This window comes from Scardinius erythrophthalmus (genome assembly GCF_964197995.2).
Source record: "Scardinius erythrophthalmus genome assembly, chromosome: 21".
In the NCBI taxonomy this organism is placed as follows: Eukaryota; Metazoa; Chordata; class Actinopteri; order Cypriniformes; family Leuciscidae; genus Scardinius; species Scardinius erythrophthalmus.
Genome location: NC_138241.1, coordinates 11,114,718 through 11,134,833, shown reverse-complemented (window position 1 = coordinate 11,134,833; position 20,116 = coordinate 11,114,718). Strand labels below are relative to the sequence as shown.

Here is a 20,116-nt window from a genome sequence, read left to right as displayed (position 1 = left end):
AGAAATGTTTTTTAATTATATAGTAGCCTATATATTTTGTCCGTTTTTTGTTTTACAAAGTTAGGAAAATAATGTTTAAGTCAAGCTTAAAAGCCTTTCTCAAAAGAATAATCACAGTCTCTTCCCCACAGTCAAGCATACAGATACAGTTTATTAGGTAATTCAGCACTTTTTTGAATTATTATTATTTTAGTATCGGATTGGTACTCGGTATCGGCCAATACTGAATCCCAGGTATCGGAATCGGTATCGGAGGCAAAAAAGGCGGATCGTGCCACCCCTAGTTGTGATTGGCACCGCTTAGCGCGTGTTCTGGAAATGTCCCGCCCCTCCATAACTGCGAGTTCTTCTAGTGTAAATATGAATAAGCATGGCGTCAATTTCAAAACAATTCAAGCTCGATTCAGACCCTGACAATGTTAACGAACAAAAGGACAGTGCAGAATGGATGTCATGGAAAGACTTTGCAAGTACGGATTTCACAGGACGTTTCAGAGTGGTATGTTTTTTGTAATTTTCTTATACACTATAGATACAATGTTATCCACCATTTAATCGTGATATTTGTCTTAAAACTAAGGTAATACAAACAGATAACAAAACCATGGTAAATTTTCCTAAAAAGTGGTGAACCGTCTTACAAAAGTGAGAGCATACAAAAGCAACAGAAAACAAGCTGTTCTCCATAAACTGTACAGCGCACAGATTAACCCTTTGGTTTTAATGTTCAGTAACAGTGTTTAAAATAAATTCTAACCACCGTCCACTGTTCGTCAGCCAAATGAGTTGAGTTTTAGAAACGATGTGGAAAAAACAGTGTCTCTTTGACATAGTGACAACACTGTCTTCTCTAATGCAGTTCTCAACCAAGCCTCATTCCCTTTCTCGCGTTCAGACTGAGGTCGCATTGCAAAACATATGACCTGTATTAAATCTAGCACCACATATGGAAGTGGCCCAAATCAGAATTGAAAATATCAGATTCCATGTGGTTTGTGCCCTTTCACAGTCTTGTGACAAACAGACCTGAGTCACATGTGAGCAAAAACATGGATTTGGATTTGGGCCACATTTACCTGCAGTCTGAACGTAGCATAAGTTACGTGCTAGTCAGAATGTGTAACTCCTGTTGTAGATGCGCTCTTCCCATAACAACATTCTGAACGGCAACTAAACCCTAAGAATTCACAACGTTTTATTACAATAGTGTTCTCTTTATAATGTTATGTGACAGTCCCAATCATAGTTATTAATAGGGGTGTAACGATACATCGTTATATCGAGATATTGCGATATAAACATTTCACGACATGTATTATCCAAGGCTCAGCTTACTGTATTTATAAAGGTATAATTCACCCAAAAATTGTAAATTCTTTCATCATGTACTCACCCTCATGTTGTTTAAAACGACAAAAGATTTTCGTTTAACTTCCAAACACAAATGGAGATATTTTTATGAAACCTGAGAGATTTCTGTCCCTCCATTTAAAGTCCATTCCTCTAAAACTTGTTAAAATTATAAAAATGTCAAAACGGTATCGTAAAAACAATCAAATCGAGGGGTCTAATCAAAGTCTTCTGAAGAGAAACAATGGCTTTATATGATGAACAGATTTACAACGCTCACACCGTAGTAAACACGGATGTTATGCTTGCGTGAAGCTTGGAAACAACATGAGAGAGAGTAAATGCAGAATTAAAATTTTCGGATGAACTATCCATTTACAGTTTGGGAATAATCATTTTAACATGCTTTCTTGCGATTAGAAGTGTGATTGATTGCATTGATCATCTGAACAGCATACACGCTTCCGGCACTCATCAACGTGAAAGTGCAAACACTTCTCAAAGTGAAGGACATCATTTAAATCACCATATCACATTTAGTTTTAGTAGTATGATTATTCAAAGCATTCTAGATGGTTTATTCTTATATGAATAGTGCATTAATATTGGGAGAGGCAGAACATAGCAGGCATCAGGAGTCTTGTCAGATCCAACGAATGCCTTAAAGCGTGAGTACTGCATGAGGAAAAATTTAGTTTACGGAATTTCAGTGACATTACTACATTAAACTACTATATAATGTTGAATATAAGTTTGCTTGAGAAAGCCGGACCAGATAGTTTGAAGAAGTTTGAAGAAGTTTTAAAAGCTTTAAATTTAAAGTAGTTTGAAGTTTTAAGTAGTTTTAAGTTTTAAGTAGTTTGAAGTTTTAAGTTTAAAGTAGTAGATAGATAGATAGATAGATAGATAGATGGATGGATGGATGGATGGATGGATGGATGGATGGATGGATGGATGGATGGATGGATGGATGGATGGATGGATGGATGGATGGATGGATGGATGGATGGATGGATGGATGGATGGATGGATGGATGGACAGACGGACGGACAGACGGACAGACAATTAGATAGATAGATTTGTTTCAAAGAAAGAAAGATTAGTTAGAAAGAAAGAAAGATTAGTTAGAAAGAAAGATAAATAGTAGTAAATACACTACGACTGACATGCTAAGCTGACATACTACATTAATTCATAACAAAACTCATACTATATGAGATAAATATATATATATATATATATATATATATATATATATATATATATATATATATATATATATATATATATATATATATATATATATATATATATATTCACACACACACACAAAAAAAGTAATATTACAACTTACAATTGCACAAAGTCTGTGAATGTACAAGCAAACGTATAGTTATGAAGGTGTAACTCCAATGTGGATGCGGTCTTCCTGTAACAACGCACTAAAACACAGGCATACAAAGAACTCACAACATTCTATTACAGTAGGTTTCTCATTATAATTGAATGTAGCTTATATGCCAGACAAGCACATGTTTCACTCAACTGTATTTTCCTTTTCAAATTGATTCCAATCATATTGATAATTCAAAACCATAATGGCGGACAGTGCACAATTGAAGTGTCTCAGCTGAAGGAAATAACCTATTTTCTTATAGGGTCAATAACGATAACATATATCGATATGGTGGCCGATATATCGTACATCCCAATATATCAGTGGACAAGTATATGGTGAGATAGCCTAGGTGTCCACAGTGGTCCATACCTCGTCCACAATAGTCCAGCGCTGGCTGAGATGCCCGTCACCCCCGCCAGGGCAGCCAACATCAGTCTACGCCGCTGATGAGAACGGAAGGCACCGGTATGATGCCTTCTTGACAACTGCACCATCCCGACGGATGCAGCCGTCAGTGCCCGCAAGCGGTACATACTGCAAGAAGATGGAAAGAGAGAGTGATTATTATGCAAATAATACTTTTAATACAGAATGAGAATTACATTCATATGCAAATATCTCCAGGAGTGACACAAATGACACCATTTCAAATATATAATCAGGGCAGTGAACTAGCGTTATAAACTATCAAGTTAAATGAAATTCATCCAACGTCGAACAGGCCCATTCCGCCTCCCTTTCATCAGGAGATTTGGGCCAATCCTAAATGGCAAGATATAATGTGATTCTGTCTGAAATTAAAACTGTAAATGGGGGTTCTGGATCCTTCCAGAACACAGCATGGATTAGGCTGAATCCCTGCACTAGCACATCTCCCACAACCCTGAGCTTGCACTCCCAAAAAACTAATTATCCAGCAGTGCAGGAACAAGCCAGATTTTTAACAATAGACTTAAGAAAGCCATGAAATGAAATGAGGCTTTGAGGCTTTTAGTCCATGTCTTTTCATCTTTAAGCTAATGTTCTCTTAAAAGTTTACAAAACAAACTTTTATGAGATGCAAATATATAAAATGTAAATTTTTTGTCATCTGGGCAAATAGTGCAAAAAATTCAAGTGAATGTAAAAAGTCACATCACATTTAATTGCACTTAAGTATTTAAAAGAAAAAAGTAGGGGTGTGACGAGGTCTTGTGACGATATTTATCGTCGAGGTGAAAACCTGTCTTGAGATATCAGCGTGAGGGAGTCGAGTTTGTGGCAAACCTTGCAGTTTGTTCGGGTTTCAAATAACGTGCATTTGGAAAATGCAGAAATTCTGGCATGCTTTATATGTTTCATTGCGAAGTGTTGCACAGTTATCAATATCATTTTACATGCATGGAGGGCGTCTCAGCAGCTCAGGTTTTACAAAGTCCATCCATGCATATGCTGTGAGTTTGGGTTGCTTATAACATTCATCTGGGAACGCAACGTGCAGCATATTTGTAACCCGGCTAACACAGGAGAATTTAAATATGAGAATTGTTGTTCATCGCACCCTCGCTCTGAGTTTGCATGTTCTGTCCACATGTTCTTTTTCAAGAAATTACAGTGGCTGTTGCATTTCTATTGTGAAGAAGTGGCCAAATATTAAAAGATTAAGAGGACATTGGAATTAAATGTTGTTTGGCCAATGTTAAACAAGGATTTGATCAGGCTGTAAAGTGTAACAACAATATTCACCAGACCGCTGGCACCCTCTGGAAACATTTGTTATAATTCGTAATGAAAATAAGTTGATTACGTTTATATATTACATTATGTATTTTAACAGTGTTGTTCAATAAAACCATGTGATTACATGCTTTTGAACCATTTATAATTAGGGATGCACCGATATGAACATTTTGGCCGATCTGATAACCAATAATTCTTTATATTTGAAAGCTGATGAATCTAAATGCAATTTGTTTTTAACAATTTATGAGAGCCTGATTACAAAACAAAATTTTCATCATTAAAAAGCCATGTCCCAAGCACTTCGACATAAATCAAACATATACAGTACAGTAGCCTAGTTTGAATGCATCTGCCATGGATAAATAAAATTGAATAGCCTCCGCGCAGACAGTTCATGAAATGATTTTAATTAAACAATATTGTTGATTAAATAAGAGTGCGATATATTATTAATAATGCATTTTTTTTTTTTTTAAAGAAACATCTAAAATGAATATTACCATTTCGAATAATGGCATTGAGCTGAAGAGCTGAATGAACACCGGGAAACTGAAGGGCTTTGTAAGCAGGTTAATTAACTCAACGAAATGCATCATAAATTAGATAAACCATAAACATTATATTAGAACTTAATGACACGAATGCACAAGTGAACTTGAAGTAATGTGCTTGTCAGAATGTGTAATCCTGTTGTGGATGTGCTAATCCCGTAACAATGCACTAAAACAACAACTAAACCCAATTCACAGCTCTCTCTCTATAATTGTATGTATATGACAGTCTCAATTATGGTTATAAATGTTGTGCATTGCTCTTAGAACTGAGTGCACTGCACTACACCAGTAAACTGAAGTGCTTTGCAAGTGGATTATTTAACTCAACAAAACGCATGAGATAAATCAGATATTTAAACAACATAAACATAATATTACAACTTTAAGATATTGGACCAATAACATTAAAAATGAACATGTATCGACAAATACACAGATATGGTGGCCAAAATGATGCATCCCTATTTATTATTGCCTCATTGTTATTTGTATTTTAAGTCATTTTAAATGCTATTGTTCTATTTTTATTACCACAAAATGATCCAATTACTCGATTAATCATCTGACCATCTAACCAACTGATTATACTCAATTACCAAAATACTTGTTAGTGACAGCACTAGATTAGTTAAAGCATAAATGCACCTGTATTGTTTTGCATTTTTGATCGTCTCGTCAGCTATAAGTGCATCGTCACACCCCTAAAGTAAACTGATGCAGGGAGGAGATCCAGTCAGATGATTAATTCAAATTTTATTTCTTAAAAGCAGACAGTCAAATAATAAATGAAGAGTAAAATTAATTCATTCATAATCAGGAGTAAAATTTTAATGAAGAACCATAAATGAACAGTTAAAATCACTTCTAATATTTCTAAGTAAAATATAATTAAAACACTCTGAGTATAATATTCTTGCCTAAATATAAGTAAGTTGTTTAAGAGATTCTTTTTGAAAGGACAGGTTGCGAAGAAGCAAGGTCTGAGTGCAAGGTAAGACTGACCTGTACAGAAATTGATCTCCCTATTATACAGTTTCTTATAGGAACAGCTCTAAGTTCCTCGTATCATAGTATATCGCAACGAAGCAGACACACAAGACACAAACACATCTAGTTTTCATGTTTTCACACACTGGTGTACCATACACTGCAAGATGTTTAGCTAAGATAACATTCGTTTACAACTTTATTCTGAGACATTCTAGCATTTGTGGCCCGTCTAACGGAAACCCTCATCTAAACAGCAAAAGTTCACCCTAAGTCAATCAGCTACATTTTAGGCATAAAGATTAATAAAAGAAAGGCATTAAACATACATTTCAAATGATAATAATGGTAAACATCAAAATGATAATAATGATTTCTTAAAATATGATGATTATATTTGATTAAATGATATTTAAGACCTAAATGATTAAATGATAAAACATAAGCAAATGATAAACATAGATAGTTTTTTTCTTTTTCTGCTTGATCATTAACATTTTTCTTAGCTTTAGAAATAGACAGATAAAACCAAGAGGCCATGTTTAGATCTAAATATTAGCAACTAGCTAATTTTATCTTACCTGTTCGGCATCTAAAATCCTCAGAATTACACTTAAGTACAGTAATAACACTTAATTACTTAAACGCTACATCCCTGTTAACAAAGTTATATCAGAGTTTTAAAACAAGATATATGCATTTATTTAAACAGACAAAATGGAGGAACAGTGGGGAGCTGCTTTACATCTAACCAGACAATTTTCAGCCTTTATCAAATCACATCACAGTACCTAATGTAACCATTAGCTTAATATGGTATGATGGTATGATGCTATTTAGGTTAGCGATGGACTTACGAATCTAACGTTATTCAAGCTCTTCTGGAACTCTTCACTCTCTTCAGAAAGCTATATCTGAAATAATAGGCCAAACAATATGAGGACACTGTTAGTGTGTCAAACCTACAATGCGTCTAAATGCACCGTATTTGATTCAAGGGCTACAGAACTGTTCATTTGTATATTCACCACACAATGCTACTAAATAGTTTCAGAAAAGATAGGCACACAAGACGTATGGACCATTAGGATACTTTTATGGTGCTTTGTGTTTTTCGAGCAAAGCAGCATCCATCTCCATTCACTCTTATTATATAGAAAAAATACGAAATTTTTCAAAAATCCACCTTTCAAAACAAATTTCACAATCACAACATGTGTCTGGGTATATGATGACTCATGACTTTTCATTTCTGGGTGAACTGCTCCTTTTACGGGAATAACATATTGCAGTCAAACAGTGTACATATAACAACTTTTGATTGAAGCTGCAGGATAGCTCTTGAGACTTGAGATTTTCAATTTTCTATGCCAATTTTGTCAGACTCCCCCACATAAACAATCCAGCATCTGTTCATTTTTCTTTGAAATGGGCTACTTATGTCATTCACATCTTCTGACATCCAAGTGTAGGCAAAGGGGGACTGGTAAATCTCCCTATGTGCTCTGCCTCGTTCGTAGGAAGGCAAAAGCTCCGTAGAGGCTAGAAGAGCCACCTGTCCGTTTTCCAATATTGACTGTAGTTTGATTGAGGTCCTGATTCAGCAGAACATAATGAGAGTGGGAGCGCTACATGCTAATTGGAGTGAGCGCTTGTGCGTGACATTGCAGACTGATGGCACTGGTCTCTGGGGCGGAGGACTTTGGGGCCGCGCAAAACTCTTCAAACGGAGCGGATACTGCATTAGCCCAATAAACACCCTAGTGGGTTCTATCAGAGTGAAAGCAACTGGTTTAAGCCTTCCTGAAGAACACTTTATGTGCGGCTTCACATTGCAAGGATTTGGTTATGGCCATTACTATGTTATTAATGTGATATTTGCACAGTTTAATTGTAATTACAATGAGCTTTTTATTAAAATGTTACTTCCAATGGGAGTCGAAGGTGGTGTAGACAAACCATTTGTACAGCCATTAACCAACAGTGTGATTACTAGTTAAAAATAATTGATAAAATGAAAATCTCAAAATATTTATAAATCAGAATTGGAGTTTTGTAGCCTATTAGCCTTGAGGCCATCCTGTACTCCTAAGTTGAAAATTTTACTTTTCATGGGTCAATGATGTGATTATCTTTTTTCTATCCGAATAAATTAATTTATTCAAACAACTCTCTACGATGCGAGTAAATCACTCGCATGTGTGACTAAATCTTCACTCTGGGCGACTAAATGTTTATAGCCATTGGCTAATAAATTGTTATTCTTACTCGCCATTGTATGTGTTGTAGGGCTAAGTATAAGTTAAGCATAGATATATTTTCACACACTGAACACTGAATGACTGAGCGCTTGAGAGTTTCTAATAAAAGTTCTATAGTTAAAAAGTGCTTGATTATCATAATATAATGCTTGATTGACTGATGTTAAGATATGTCAGATATTTAAAAAGCTGTGCCATTTTACCAAGATAAGCTGATTTGGTGTAATCATATATATATATATATATATATATAGCCTATATATATATATATATATATATATATATATATATATATATATATATATATACACACACACACACACACACACACACATACCTACATGCGATACGAGAATCGATACGCTGGCGCCAAATATCAATACTTTAATTAATAAAATAAGGCGCTCTAAATAGATTTCCCTGTTCCCAGCGTCACTACTTCATGGCTCCTCGAGGTGGCGCACAAAACATGAATGAGGGAAACGTGAACATAAGTTAACTAGCCTAAGGGGGTTTTAAAGGAATGGCGGACAGCAGTGTGAGTAAAACAATAAATCCAAAGTCTGGACGCACTTAAGCTTTTATAACATTGATGGGACAAACAAAATCGACAAAGAGTACGCGATATACAAGAACTACCTTTTCACGGTCATTTTGTTTTCATAGTTATACAGATATCGTGATGTCTCATTATAGGATTGTCTAGCAATGTACTGATTATCGCAGAATTGCTGTATCGTGATGGTATCGAAAAGTATTGTTAGGTAAACCGTGATTCCCACCCCTAATAGAGAGGATTCCTGCAGACATTTATGACTGAGTGTCAAGATCAATAAGCCTCTTGAAATATAACATAATATATATTTTTTATATATATATAAAAACAAGGTTGACAAGACAAGGTTGTACAACGTGATGTGGTGCGGCTCCCAAAAAAAAAAAAAAAAAATCATTATTGGTCAACTTTTTGCCTTGAAAAACTTTTAAAACAATCATATAGTTCATTGACCTCGACACATGCATTTAAATTTGACAAGTTTTACTTTCTGGAAAACTGACCAAAAATATTGACGACTCAGGTTGGACTAACAAATACTGTAGTCCAATCAAAAGCTCTCTCGAATGAGAATGTCCTTCCCTGTGAACATAACTATCAATTATATCATGATTAAATAGGTACAACATAGATTTCATTATCAACACAATGAAGGTTTCTGATGAAGGACAAACTGGCAAATTGTGTAAGATGATACGGTATATGAGATGCCATGCCAAGTGCCTCATTTAGACAGATTACCATTGCTTTCCTTAACATTAACCTTCGTAGTTCATTGAGATTCAATTGAGTGGTGAATGTGATAATACAAGTTAGTCAAAAAGTTATATGCAAAGCCTTTACACTTTAAAATATGAGATTAACTAACAGAACATCAGCATTCTTTTCAGAAAGCTGAATTATCCACAAGTGATGTTCTATGAAACAGAAAATTTGATTCTTAGTCGGCTCCATTACAGCTGCTCTGTCTTTCCAAATTAGCTTAAAACTTGTAAGCTAGGTTATATTTTGGACAGTAATTAAATTTGGTTTGGAACAACTTGAGGGTGAGTAAAAGATGACAGAATTATAATTTTTGGGTGAACTATCCCTTTAACTAAAGTATACAAATGTATCTATAGCCTTGTTCAGACTGTCAGTCCAAATTAGGGCTTCACGGTTAATTGCAAATTAACATGAAATCGCTATTTTACACTTAAAGCCCTGTTTACAGATCGTTTCTGATGAAATAGAACAGTTAAGATTAAAATTTGGACAAATGCTGCTGTCCCGAGAATTTTAGGTTTATTTCACTTTCCCCCCCACCTACAGAATGGCTGCATAGGTGCACTCAAACATATCCTTCCTAAAATGCATTAAACTTTCGTTTACATAGAGATGAAACTCACCGAGTGGTCAGGGGTGTTCACTGATATGCTCACACAAAAATCGCTGCAAAATATGCTTTCCAACAGGTGTTTTACCATTCGTTGTAAAACTGTGGATCTATTTTTCCAAACGTCTCACACCCGTAGATTCTTCCGTTGAGAGCTTGAATAATAGACAATCCAGCCCAGTTGGTGGCTATTAAGCACCTTTGCCAATTGCAAGCAAACCACTGGCATTTCATTGAATACACAGAAGAAGCAGAAGAAGAAGCGGCGGAGTAATACCGTACCTCACACAGCTCTTTCAATACAAGTCAATGGAGTTGGACAAAAACTACGATAAAACCTGTTGGAAAGCATATTTTGCAGCGATTTTTGTATGAGCATATCAGTGAACCCCCCTGACCACTCGGTGAGTTTCATCTATTTGTAAACGAAAGTTTAATGCATTTTAGGAAGGATTGTTCGAGTGCACCTATGCAGCCATTGTGGAGGTGGGGGGGAAGCGAAATAAACCTAAAATTCTCGGGACAGCAGCATGTGTCAAAATTTTTATCTTAACCGTTCTATTTCATCAGAAACGATCTGTAAACAGGGCTTTAAGTGTAAAATACCGAACTTGTCCTTTAAACCGATTTGGCGTATTGCGATTATTAGCAAAGGCTGCGATTATTTTTTTATGCGCAGCTTGTCAGTAAAGCACGGCTCTGTGATCAGTAGTAAATGCTGCTCTATCTGAGTGTCGCTTATAACGTGCATTTGAAAAAGCAACATGGTTCAAAAATCTTTCCAAACATGAGATGCATTTATGAACCTCTTGTCCAACAAAAGACAACATTTAATAACATGTTTTTACTCCAAACTCACTTCATAACAACAGTTGAGCTCATCCTTCTGTGGGATGATTTGGCTTCTTACACAGAATAAGGCAGTCGTGTGTTTATTAGTCATGCTCAACCAAAGCATTTCAATCTTCTGTTTATTCAGCTACAGATAGTATGATGCCCATAGGGATTTCCTGGAATGATGTGTTATTTACTTCTGCAGGGTATATTTGGAAATTCTGTGAGCCTTTACAAAATCATGTTCGGTTTCATTTCGATTAATCGTGCAGCCCAAGTCCAAATCCGTTTTTTTGTGCATATCCGATCAGATTTAGCAAGTGTGAACAGCAAAAAAAAAAGTTTTTTTAATTTTTACAAATCCGTTTCGAGCTACATTTATATGTGTTTTGAAATCTTATTAAAATCATATTTCTGGAAATCAGTTTCAGTCTGACCACTCGGATCAGATTTCGCATGGTTTATGTGACTTAGTGTCATGCCACATAAAATGTAAAGTCAGACATTAGAAGAAAATGAAAATATAACGGAGACCTGTTTTGAAACCGGCAGAGACGACAGCACAGAAAAAGCCACGCATACCAGCCCTCCTGCGTTTCTGCCGCTGCCTCATAAGACGAAGTAGTCCAGCGCAGAGGCTACACATTGTTATGTTGTAAATAAGACAACATTAGTTCTGCAAACCCCTCAATATTGCAGTTTTTGTTATATTATTATTATTATATTCTGGAAAACGAAAGAGTGGCATGTATGATTTACTCACTCTCCTATCATTTCAAACCCATATGTCTTTCTTCAATTACAAAAGATGAAAATTTGCTTTAAAAGAGTATGATATGGACTACTCTTAAGATACTTTCATGGTATTTTTATCTCTTGTCAAAAAGAAGTGTGCTTAATTGTATTGAATGTGCGCCTGTGGTGTACTTCAAATGAAAAGTATAGTTTAAAAAAAAAAATTGTAATTCCAGAGAAGATAATTGAAAAAAGGCCACTAAAGTGAACTTAAAGAGAGTACAATATCACTGGAAAAAGAAGGGTTATGATCAGGCAAGAGCTTTCGGACCTGCGTTAATATTAGGAAAGCGTTTCAGCACTGGAGAGACCTAAGCAGGAAGGCCTGAAAACAGACGGAGAGGTTGCATTGTTTCTGCTCCATACTCGCGTAAGATTGGTTTTTGCTGTTTCACAGAACCAAGATATGCTGTTGTTGTAATGTTAGATATAGTAACAGCTTTGAGTGTCATTGAAGCATTATTTTGCTGATAGATTATGATAAAGAGACAGCCACTATTGCATTGCATTTTGGGGGCAGAACAATGAAGTGTGTTTGTTTTGTTTTTTTTAAACAGTAAGTGTTTCTCAGAAATCGAAATTTTGTTTCTTTCGTGAATCACCAAAGAATATATTTTGAAAATCAGTGCACTCACTTTCTTTGTACTAACAAAACGCTAAGACATTTTTCAAACTATAATTTTTTGTGCGTTTCACAGAAGGAAATTTGGCCAATTAGTAAGGCCAATTGTCTCGATGTTTTAAAAAGCAGCCTGAACATTCAACAAAACATCTCTTTTTCTGTACCACATAAGAAATAAAGTTACAGGGGATTGGAAGCACACCAGCCCACTGACATGAAAAACTTGAGATAAACTGCAGTTATTATGCGCCCAATTGGTTGAGCATAATTCCTCCATGGGTTTGAAACTTTGAGATTCCCAAACTGTTCTATTCAAAGAGAACTCTTTAACCTTGCCTCTCTGCAATCTACAACAGAAAACAGACTGCAGCAGTCTGGATTTCACATATCTAGTGGCAATCTGGTATCAGCTTCTCTCTATGCACCAGTGAACAGCCACAAGCATCTCAGATAAGGCTCTGCCAGGGATTGCACCAACAGGAGACATCAGGGCCAACTTCACAGGCAGCCGAAGACTAACTTGACTAAGGACCAACATTGTTCCCTGTGTTAAGTGTTAAGCCACATTTCGTCTGTCTCCAAGCACTGCATGGATAAGTGCAGAGAGAGTTCCCCCGGGCACTTTAGTAAAAAGTGCTAAAGACTTCCTCTAAAAGAGCAAAACACAGACAGAGAGCGTTTTTTTAAAGATGCCATTCTGCCTGTGTTTCTGGATGCAGTCGATATCTTTCAGCCTCAGATGGTCTCAAGTGTTTGGGTCTCACCCACACTGAGACAGCATTTGTGGATGGCACAATTCCTCATTGCGAGAACATGACAATGGCATCGTTGCCGGATGGAATCTTCCCAGACTCCCGTCCATGGCCTATAAATTCACTTTGTCTCTAACGGCGAAGGCTTACAGTGCAGCTGGACAGGCTGCCTCCGCCCTGCATCCCATGGCCATCCTGCAGGCCCATCAGGCCAAAGCTCTAAAAGAGCTGCATGAGGGTAATCCTGAGCCAGGATTGATGCAGGAACTGCAATCGACTTCACTCTCCGAACGACGCAGGTCAAGTCCTATAGTGAACGTCATGTCATGTCCACCACGGTGGTCCAGGAGCGCCATCTCAGGAGTGCCACCTACAGGCCACTGAGGTCATCATCTGCTCGTCGCTGAGGGTGTCCGCCTGCGACTGCCACATCAGCTCTGCTACAGCCCGGACTCACAGTCAACACTCCGCTTCACCGCCCCACTGCAGGTACCTCAAAAATTATCATTCCTCTAGTGCCGCTCATGCTAGTTTGGAGGCTTGGTTAGCACTTGCCAATCACTTCACACTGACAGGTTCAGCGGCATAATCTTTACCTCAGTGGCAGGCAAAGACGCCCCTGTCCTGTGTGCGGAAATTGCAGTCTTATTTACGAAGGACGCAATAGAGCCTGTTCCTCCAGCCGAGATGAAGAAGGGTTTCGACAGCCCTTACTTTATCGTACTAAAAAAAGGCAGTGGGTTGTGACCAATCTTATACCTGGACTTTTGAAACAAGCCTTGCACAAGCTCCTGTATAAGATGTTAACGCAGAAACACATTCTGACATGCGGTCGCCAACAGGATTGGTTCACAGCAACAGACCTGAAGGATACGTATTTCCATGTCTCGATTTTGCCTCGACACCAAACGTTTCTTCAGTTCGCTTTCGAGGGTAAGGCATACCAGTACAAGGTCCTCCCTTTCGGACTGTCCCTGTCACCTCGTGTCTTCATGAAAGTCACAGAGGCTACTCTTGCACCATTAAGGCAAGTGGGCATTTGCATCCTAGCTCACAACTTGACGTCAGGCCAAGTACTCATGATGCATGCTCTTTTTAGTTCAGCCCATATACTTTGGCAAAGTGCACCATATGTAGTGATTCCCTGATGGTAATCCCATGTGATGTATTGTCCCTTACGGTAAACCTGTGTCTTCCCCTAGGCAGAGCTCCATATAGGAGAAAGAGCGCTTCCCCAACGCTAATTTTGGTTTGCACAGCTGTGATTTTATTTTTTTTATAAAAGAAAAAGTTAAAAAAAGACCAGCTGAATCGGCTTATTCCCATGATAAGTAATGTCCCCTCTATCCCCACATAATACAAAGGATTACACAGCATACGTGGGGCATTGGGTAGGTTACGATGTTGTATGGCCCGAATGGGATAAAATAGAAGAACAGCGATGAGGGGTATTTTGGGGGCACAATAGATCCTCTTTAATGTTCAAAAAATACATTATTTTTTCATATACTGTACTACTGCAGCACCTCTATTCCCGGTCTTTCTGAAATGCTCTGATTTCTACATAGCCCCTACTTTCAAAAAGCCCAGAGTGCTCTGATTGACCAGCAGAACACCTTAAATGTACGTCAGAAATATAATGCCTTCACCATAATCATAAGTTTCATCTTCCAAGGCTTCTCAAGCATCTGTAAGTTTACACAGTTAATAATGACATTGGCTTTTACTATCAGTTCAAGCCCGAGTCGGATTATAAAAACGCAGGTGATCAAGCCAATCGATCGGAACCACCTTTGCAAGCATGACATGAGCAGAGCACAGTGGTAAGTAGCCTTTGTATAGCTGGCATCGTACTCTCCCAGGTTCAAGAAGCTGTCCTCTGTAAGATGTGCTGTGCACAAGCAAACATTGGGTTGTACTGCTCAGGACCAGCTTTATAAATAAATCTTAATCATTGATTCCTATTTTCATTCATTTTCGGAAGGCCAAACAAAGGGGTTTTGATACAGCATTGAAACACACCGAAACCGCACAAAAAAAATTAGGATACAAAAGTGCATAAAACTGTAAGTGCACTTCAACAGCGTAATGTAACGTTACTACATGACCACAAAATAGCAAACTGCCATTCAGAAACAATCCACTTCTACTAACTACACATCTACATATTGTTCATCAAAAACACCCAGACAGTCAACTTGATCTGAAGCGAGTGCTGAGTGCTTTTTGTTGACAATGTTTCCAGCTGATGAAAACACACGATCAGCTCTGACCGATGTGCCAGGTATAGTCACGTAGGCTATGTCTTTGCCAGCTGCGCAATATGTGTATACACTTTTTTAAGATGTTTTGGTGTAAGCAAGATTCTCTCCGCCATCTTTCAAATTAACAACGTAACACTGTATACTGGATAAGCTAACAAAAACAAACCACGTCAGTTACGTCTTTATTAGGGGTGGGAATCTCTAGGCACTTCACGATTCGATTATGATTCAGAGGGCAGCGATGCGATGCTAAAACAACTATCGATGCATCTTTTTTTTGTGTGTGTAGTAGTATCAAGTAGTCACTTGATACTTTTAAAGCAAAGTATTTATAATGACCCATAAAGAATTTACTTCCAATATATTTTATCAATAAAACAAATGGAAGTGATTTGGCAAGTCAACTGTAAGGTTACATTTGCCAGCATATGTCCCAACATTTCAATGAACCAACAGGAAAAGAAATGTGTGCCTGTACTAGCAGCAGTTAATGAATACAAACTTCAACATATATTCTGAATCTCTAACATAAAATAATAGACTTCTATCCATCCTCCTGTTAAGTGCAATGAGCAATATAATCCTTTTTTAATATAAAAAAAAAAACATTTTGCTGTAGCAAATCATAAACAGATTTCATACAAAAAAATAGAGTATTGTGCCTGCAGCTCTCATATAAACATAATGCTTGTGGACTTGCGCATTTTCTGAATAATTAGTAACATACAAAGCTGCTCTTAAACACAAATAAATAATAAAACGTCTAAGACTTATTAACTTGACATTGTTGCTGTATACCACAATCAAAAACAGCTTACAAAAAAAAGTAAATGAACATCTGCAGAGAGCACAGTCAAAATGTAACTTTTTGTGACTGCAGTTACAGCCATGGCATTGCACTGATAGGGCCGTACAGTAAACCTACGTATAACGTATGTATAACAGATCTGTTTACAGCATATTTATGTGAAAACTAAACAATAAAGCAGCTCTCATACATAAATAGTCCACAATGAAATTATGCCTTTTTTCCATACGTTAGCTTTTAACAAAGAGGGTGCCGTTCGGATTTCGTGCTCAGCCATCATGCGTCTGTTATGAGCACGCCACAGACTGGCCGGGCACTGCACTTCCGGGCTTCAGAGTTCTGCCTTTTACATTCCATTAATATTACGTTTTATTATTATTATTGTTAGAAAAAAGAAAAAAAAAACATTCAGAAAATCGATTTTTGACATTTGTGAATCGATTCAGAATCGTCCACGTCCGCATCGCCATGCATCTAAGAATCTATTTTTTCCCCCACCCCTAGACATTATCATGTCTCGCGCGACACTTGACACCAAAAATTCGAATGCATGGTTTTTGCATTTCAATGTGCTTTTTATTTTATTTTATTTGAAGAATATTCGAAATTCTAATTTTTATTTGACAACCCTAGTCTCCTCAGCATGACAACAACACTATAATTCACTGAAGCATAGCCTTTCTTTGGATGGGAATGTATGCTAATATGTCACATTGTGACATAGATGTTTGCGGAAGTAATATCTGGACTTCGATCGAGGCGGTTTAGGCAGGTCTGAAGCTGTTCTGTGTTAGATAGAATAAATCCCTTTGTGGGAGATAGGGCTGCATGATTAATTGCAATGATACCGCACGCGATTTGGCAAAAGCTGCGATTATTTTGTGTGCAGCTTGTCAGTGCAGCAGAGTTGATCGGTAGTAAATGCTGCTCCATCTTAACGCTAGAGGGTGCTCTCACGCAGACACACCAAATATGCCCCGCAACAGAAGTACGATGATATCCCTATCGGGCATCATATTATCTGTAGCTGAATAAACAGAAGATTGAAATGCGTTGGTTGATTAAACATGACTTATAAACACACGACTGCCTTATTCTGTGTAAGAAGCCACATCATCTCACAGAGGGATGCTCATCTGTCGTTATGAAGTGAGTTTGGAGTAAAAGCATGTTATTAAATGTTGTCTTTTGTTGGACAAGAGGTTCATAAATGCTTCTCATGTTTGGAAAGATGTTTTGCACATGTTGCTTTTTCAAATGCATGTTATAGGTGACTCAAACTCACAGTGCTTTCAGATGGAGCAGCGTTTATTACTGATCACAGAGCCGTACATCAATGACAAGCTGCACATACAAAATAATCGCAGCCTTTGTGATTTCAAAATCGCGATAAGCCAACTCGATTTAAGTGCGATTTGATGTAGGCTAAATTGCGATTAATCGTGCAGCCCTAGTGGGAGACTATGAGCTTTGTAACTTTGCAGATCTTATGTATACACTTACATGTATCTATACATTACACAAAAAGAAAATATATTAAAAAGCATCACCTGACCCCTTTAGTAATGAATTGCTTACTATAAATTGTATTCATTCATTATATTTAAATAACTTTGGGCTTCAGTTATATCAAAGCCAAATCAGGATGGCTTTATCTAAACTAATTTCATTCAAGCTGAATGAAATTAGTTTAGATAAAGTTAAAACAGTTAGAGTCATAGACTAATCAGTCAAGCTGATTAATTAGCTGCTATGTTGGTGTTATTGCATATGCTAATAACTGACAAACAGTAGTCTAGTCAATGGATAGGCTAGCTAACAATTTTTGGAATTTTGAGTACATTTTAATAAGCATTTATAGCATCTCAGTTTTTGTTTTTTTTTGTACATCTCATTTGTGGTTATTAAATTCTATGCATATTAGCATATCAGTGATTGCTTAAAAAAAAACAAAAAAAAAACAGCAAAAGCCTACAAAACACTCGATGATACCCCTTTCTCTTCACTTAATTTCAGAACATATTGGAAAGCACTTCATAACTTTAAAAAGCTACATTTGAATCTATACTTTTATAAACCCAGAACAAATGTAAGGATGCATACTGCATTATAACTATAGCCTAATTATAACAGGGCAGGATAACATAGTAGTATGTAGAATAAGTTCAAGTTTTAGCTACATTATGACAGTAAAGGAAAACATAATAACATAACAGTCTATAATTTTCGACTGATAAAATACCATATTAACATTTTCTATCTGAGAAAGTATCTCTTGACATTTATCATATATTTTGACCCTAAAGTCGTTAACTTGTGGCACCAACACAAAAGTTATTGTAGAATCTCTAAAATACAACGTTAACAAACCCAACACATAGGCCTAACTGTAAGCAAAAAAAGTAACATGGTATTACCACGAGATATGATATACAGAAATGTCAGCACTGTCTGAACAAAAATGCGTTTGTCAAACAACGACGACACTGCTTTACAAAAACATAAACAGGGTCATGGGCAAATATTAGTCTCTCATCAACATGAACACATTATAGGAGCTTTAAAATAACGAGAGTTTGCAAAATATGAGCCAGAGTTTATGTTGAGCTTTAGCATGTGGATGAGCAGAGGCGCTGCGCAGCTGGAGCTTTAGCATCAGCTACACAACGAGTGCAGCTATAACTGCTTTCTTTTCAGCGATAAACTGTAAGAGGTCAAACGACTGCATGACTATTTGTAATTATGGACCTTTCAATTGTAGTATGGTCACGCAGGTACGATTAGTCACGTACAGACAGCCCACCTATCTGAAGACAGACTGACTCTGGCTATATTCGCTAACCGCTGTGGCTGTCTGTCTCTGTCAGTGGTCTTAAAGTGATCGGGTCTGATCATATACTCACTCTGACACTTCAGGCGATCTCAGATAAAGTCCTTTAAGGAAGATGTTTTCAGTGAACGCTTCAGGTTCCCCTCCGATTCTCCTTTAACGTGAGTAGCGTCCAATTTCTAATGAAGTTCCGCGTCTACGGAGGCCGAACACAAACATAACCCAACATAAACGTCAAAAGAGCCTCCTCCTTCTCTCGCCTCCTTTGCTGGCTCTCTCTTTTGTTTGTAAACACAGGTTTTCATGGGCGAGGTCAAAAGGCTTATGTGTTTTTGTGTAAGTGTTATATAATTAGAGTTTTGGGGAGTAGATAAATGTTCTTAAGAGGTGTCTATCTTTCATATCAAAGTGTAAAAGATACACTTTTTGGATAATTATTGATCGCAAAGTATTTGTGCAATCGTATTCTTCGTGGTGACAATGTATGTGAATGTGGAAGGCTAAGCATACAGTGCCATGTCAAAATACATAAAACAATGTCTACCAACAATACCAAAATGTTGAGGTTTTGCACATAATGTAGCCTACAAACGTTACATTCTATCCCCTAACCCTTACAGAAAACATTTTTGCATTTTCAAAAAACAAAACATAATTTAGTATGATAAACTCTTTTCCTCTTGGTGTCAAAAATATCAGGTCCCCCCACAATGTTGGGAATACTGTACATGGACCACACACATATTTGCGTCACACAGGACATTGCATAGACTTGTCTTTGTTTATATATACTATGGGTTTGAAATTAATTTTCACTCACAGGCCATTCAGAACTTCTAACAAAAAAAAGAGAACTGAACCAGATTAACGGTCATAGCTTTATTTTTATATGAAAAAAAAAATACAATTTGGATTTCATATTCAGACAAAATCATGTTATCAGCCATCTCCTCCCTTCCCCTTTCATCAAATGTTTTAGGCGGACAGATCAATACACTTTAAAAAA

At 37.0% G+C, this 20,116-nt stretch overlaps 1 protein-coding gene across 4 annotated transcripts in view; it reads right to left on the bottom strand.

Annotated features, from left to right (window-relative positions):
- The window catches only part of micu1 (mitochondrial calcium uptake 1), a 99,861-nt gene extending 80,335 nt beyond the window's left edge, over positions 1 to 19,526 (bottom strand). For 3 of the 4 annotated variants that reach the window (XM_081350615.1, XM_081350614.1, XM_081350616.1), the window contains exons 1-2: positions 19,184 to 19,403; positions 3,120 to 3,284 (exon numbers count right to left, since the gene is read on the bottom strand). In XM_081350615.1, coding sequence (XP_081206741.1) covers positions 3,120 to 3,283 — 164 coding nt within the window. In that variant the 5' untranslated portion in view covers position 3,284; positions 19,184 to 19,403. Of the gene's footprint in view, positions 1 to 3,119; positions 3,285 to 19,183 lie in introns of all 4 variants that reach the window. The other variant, XM_081350617.1, reaches the window with a different exon arrangement.
- Between the last annotated feature and the right edge of the window lie 590 nt (positions 19,527 to 20,116).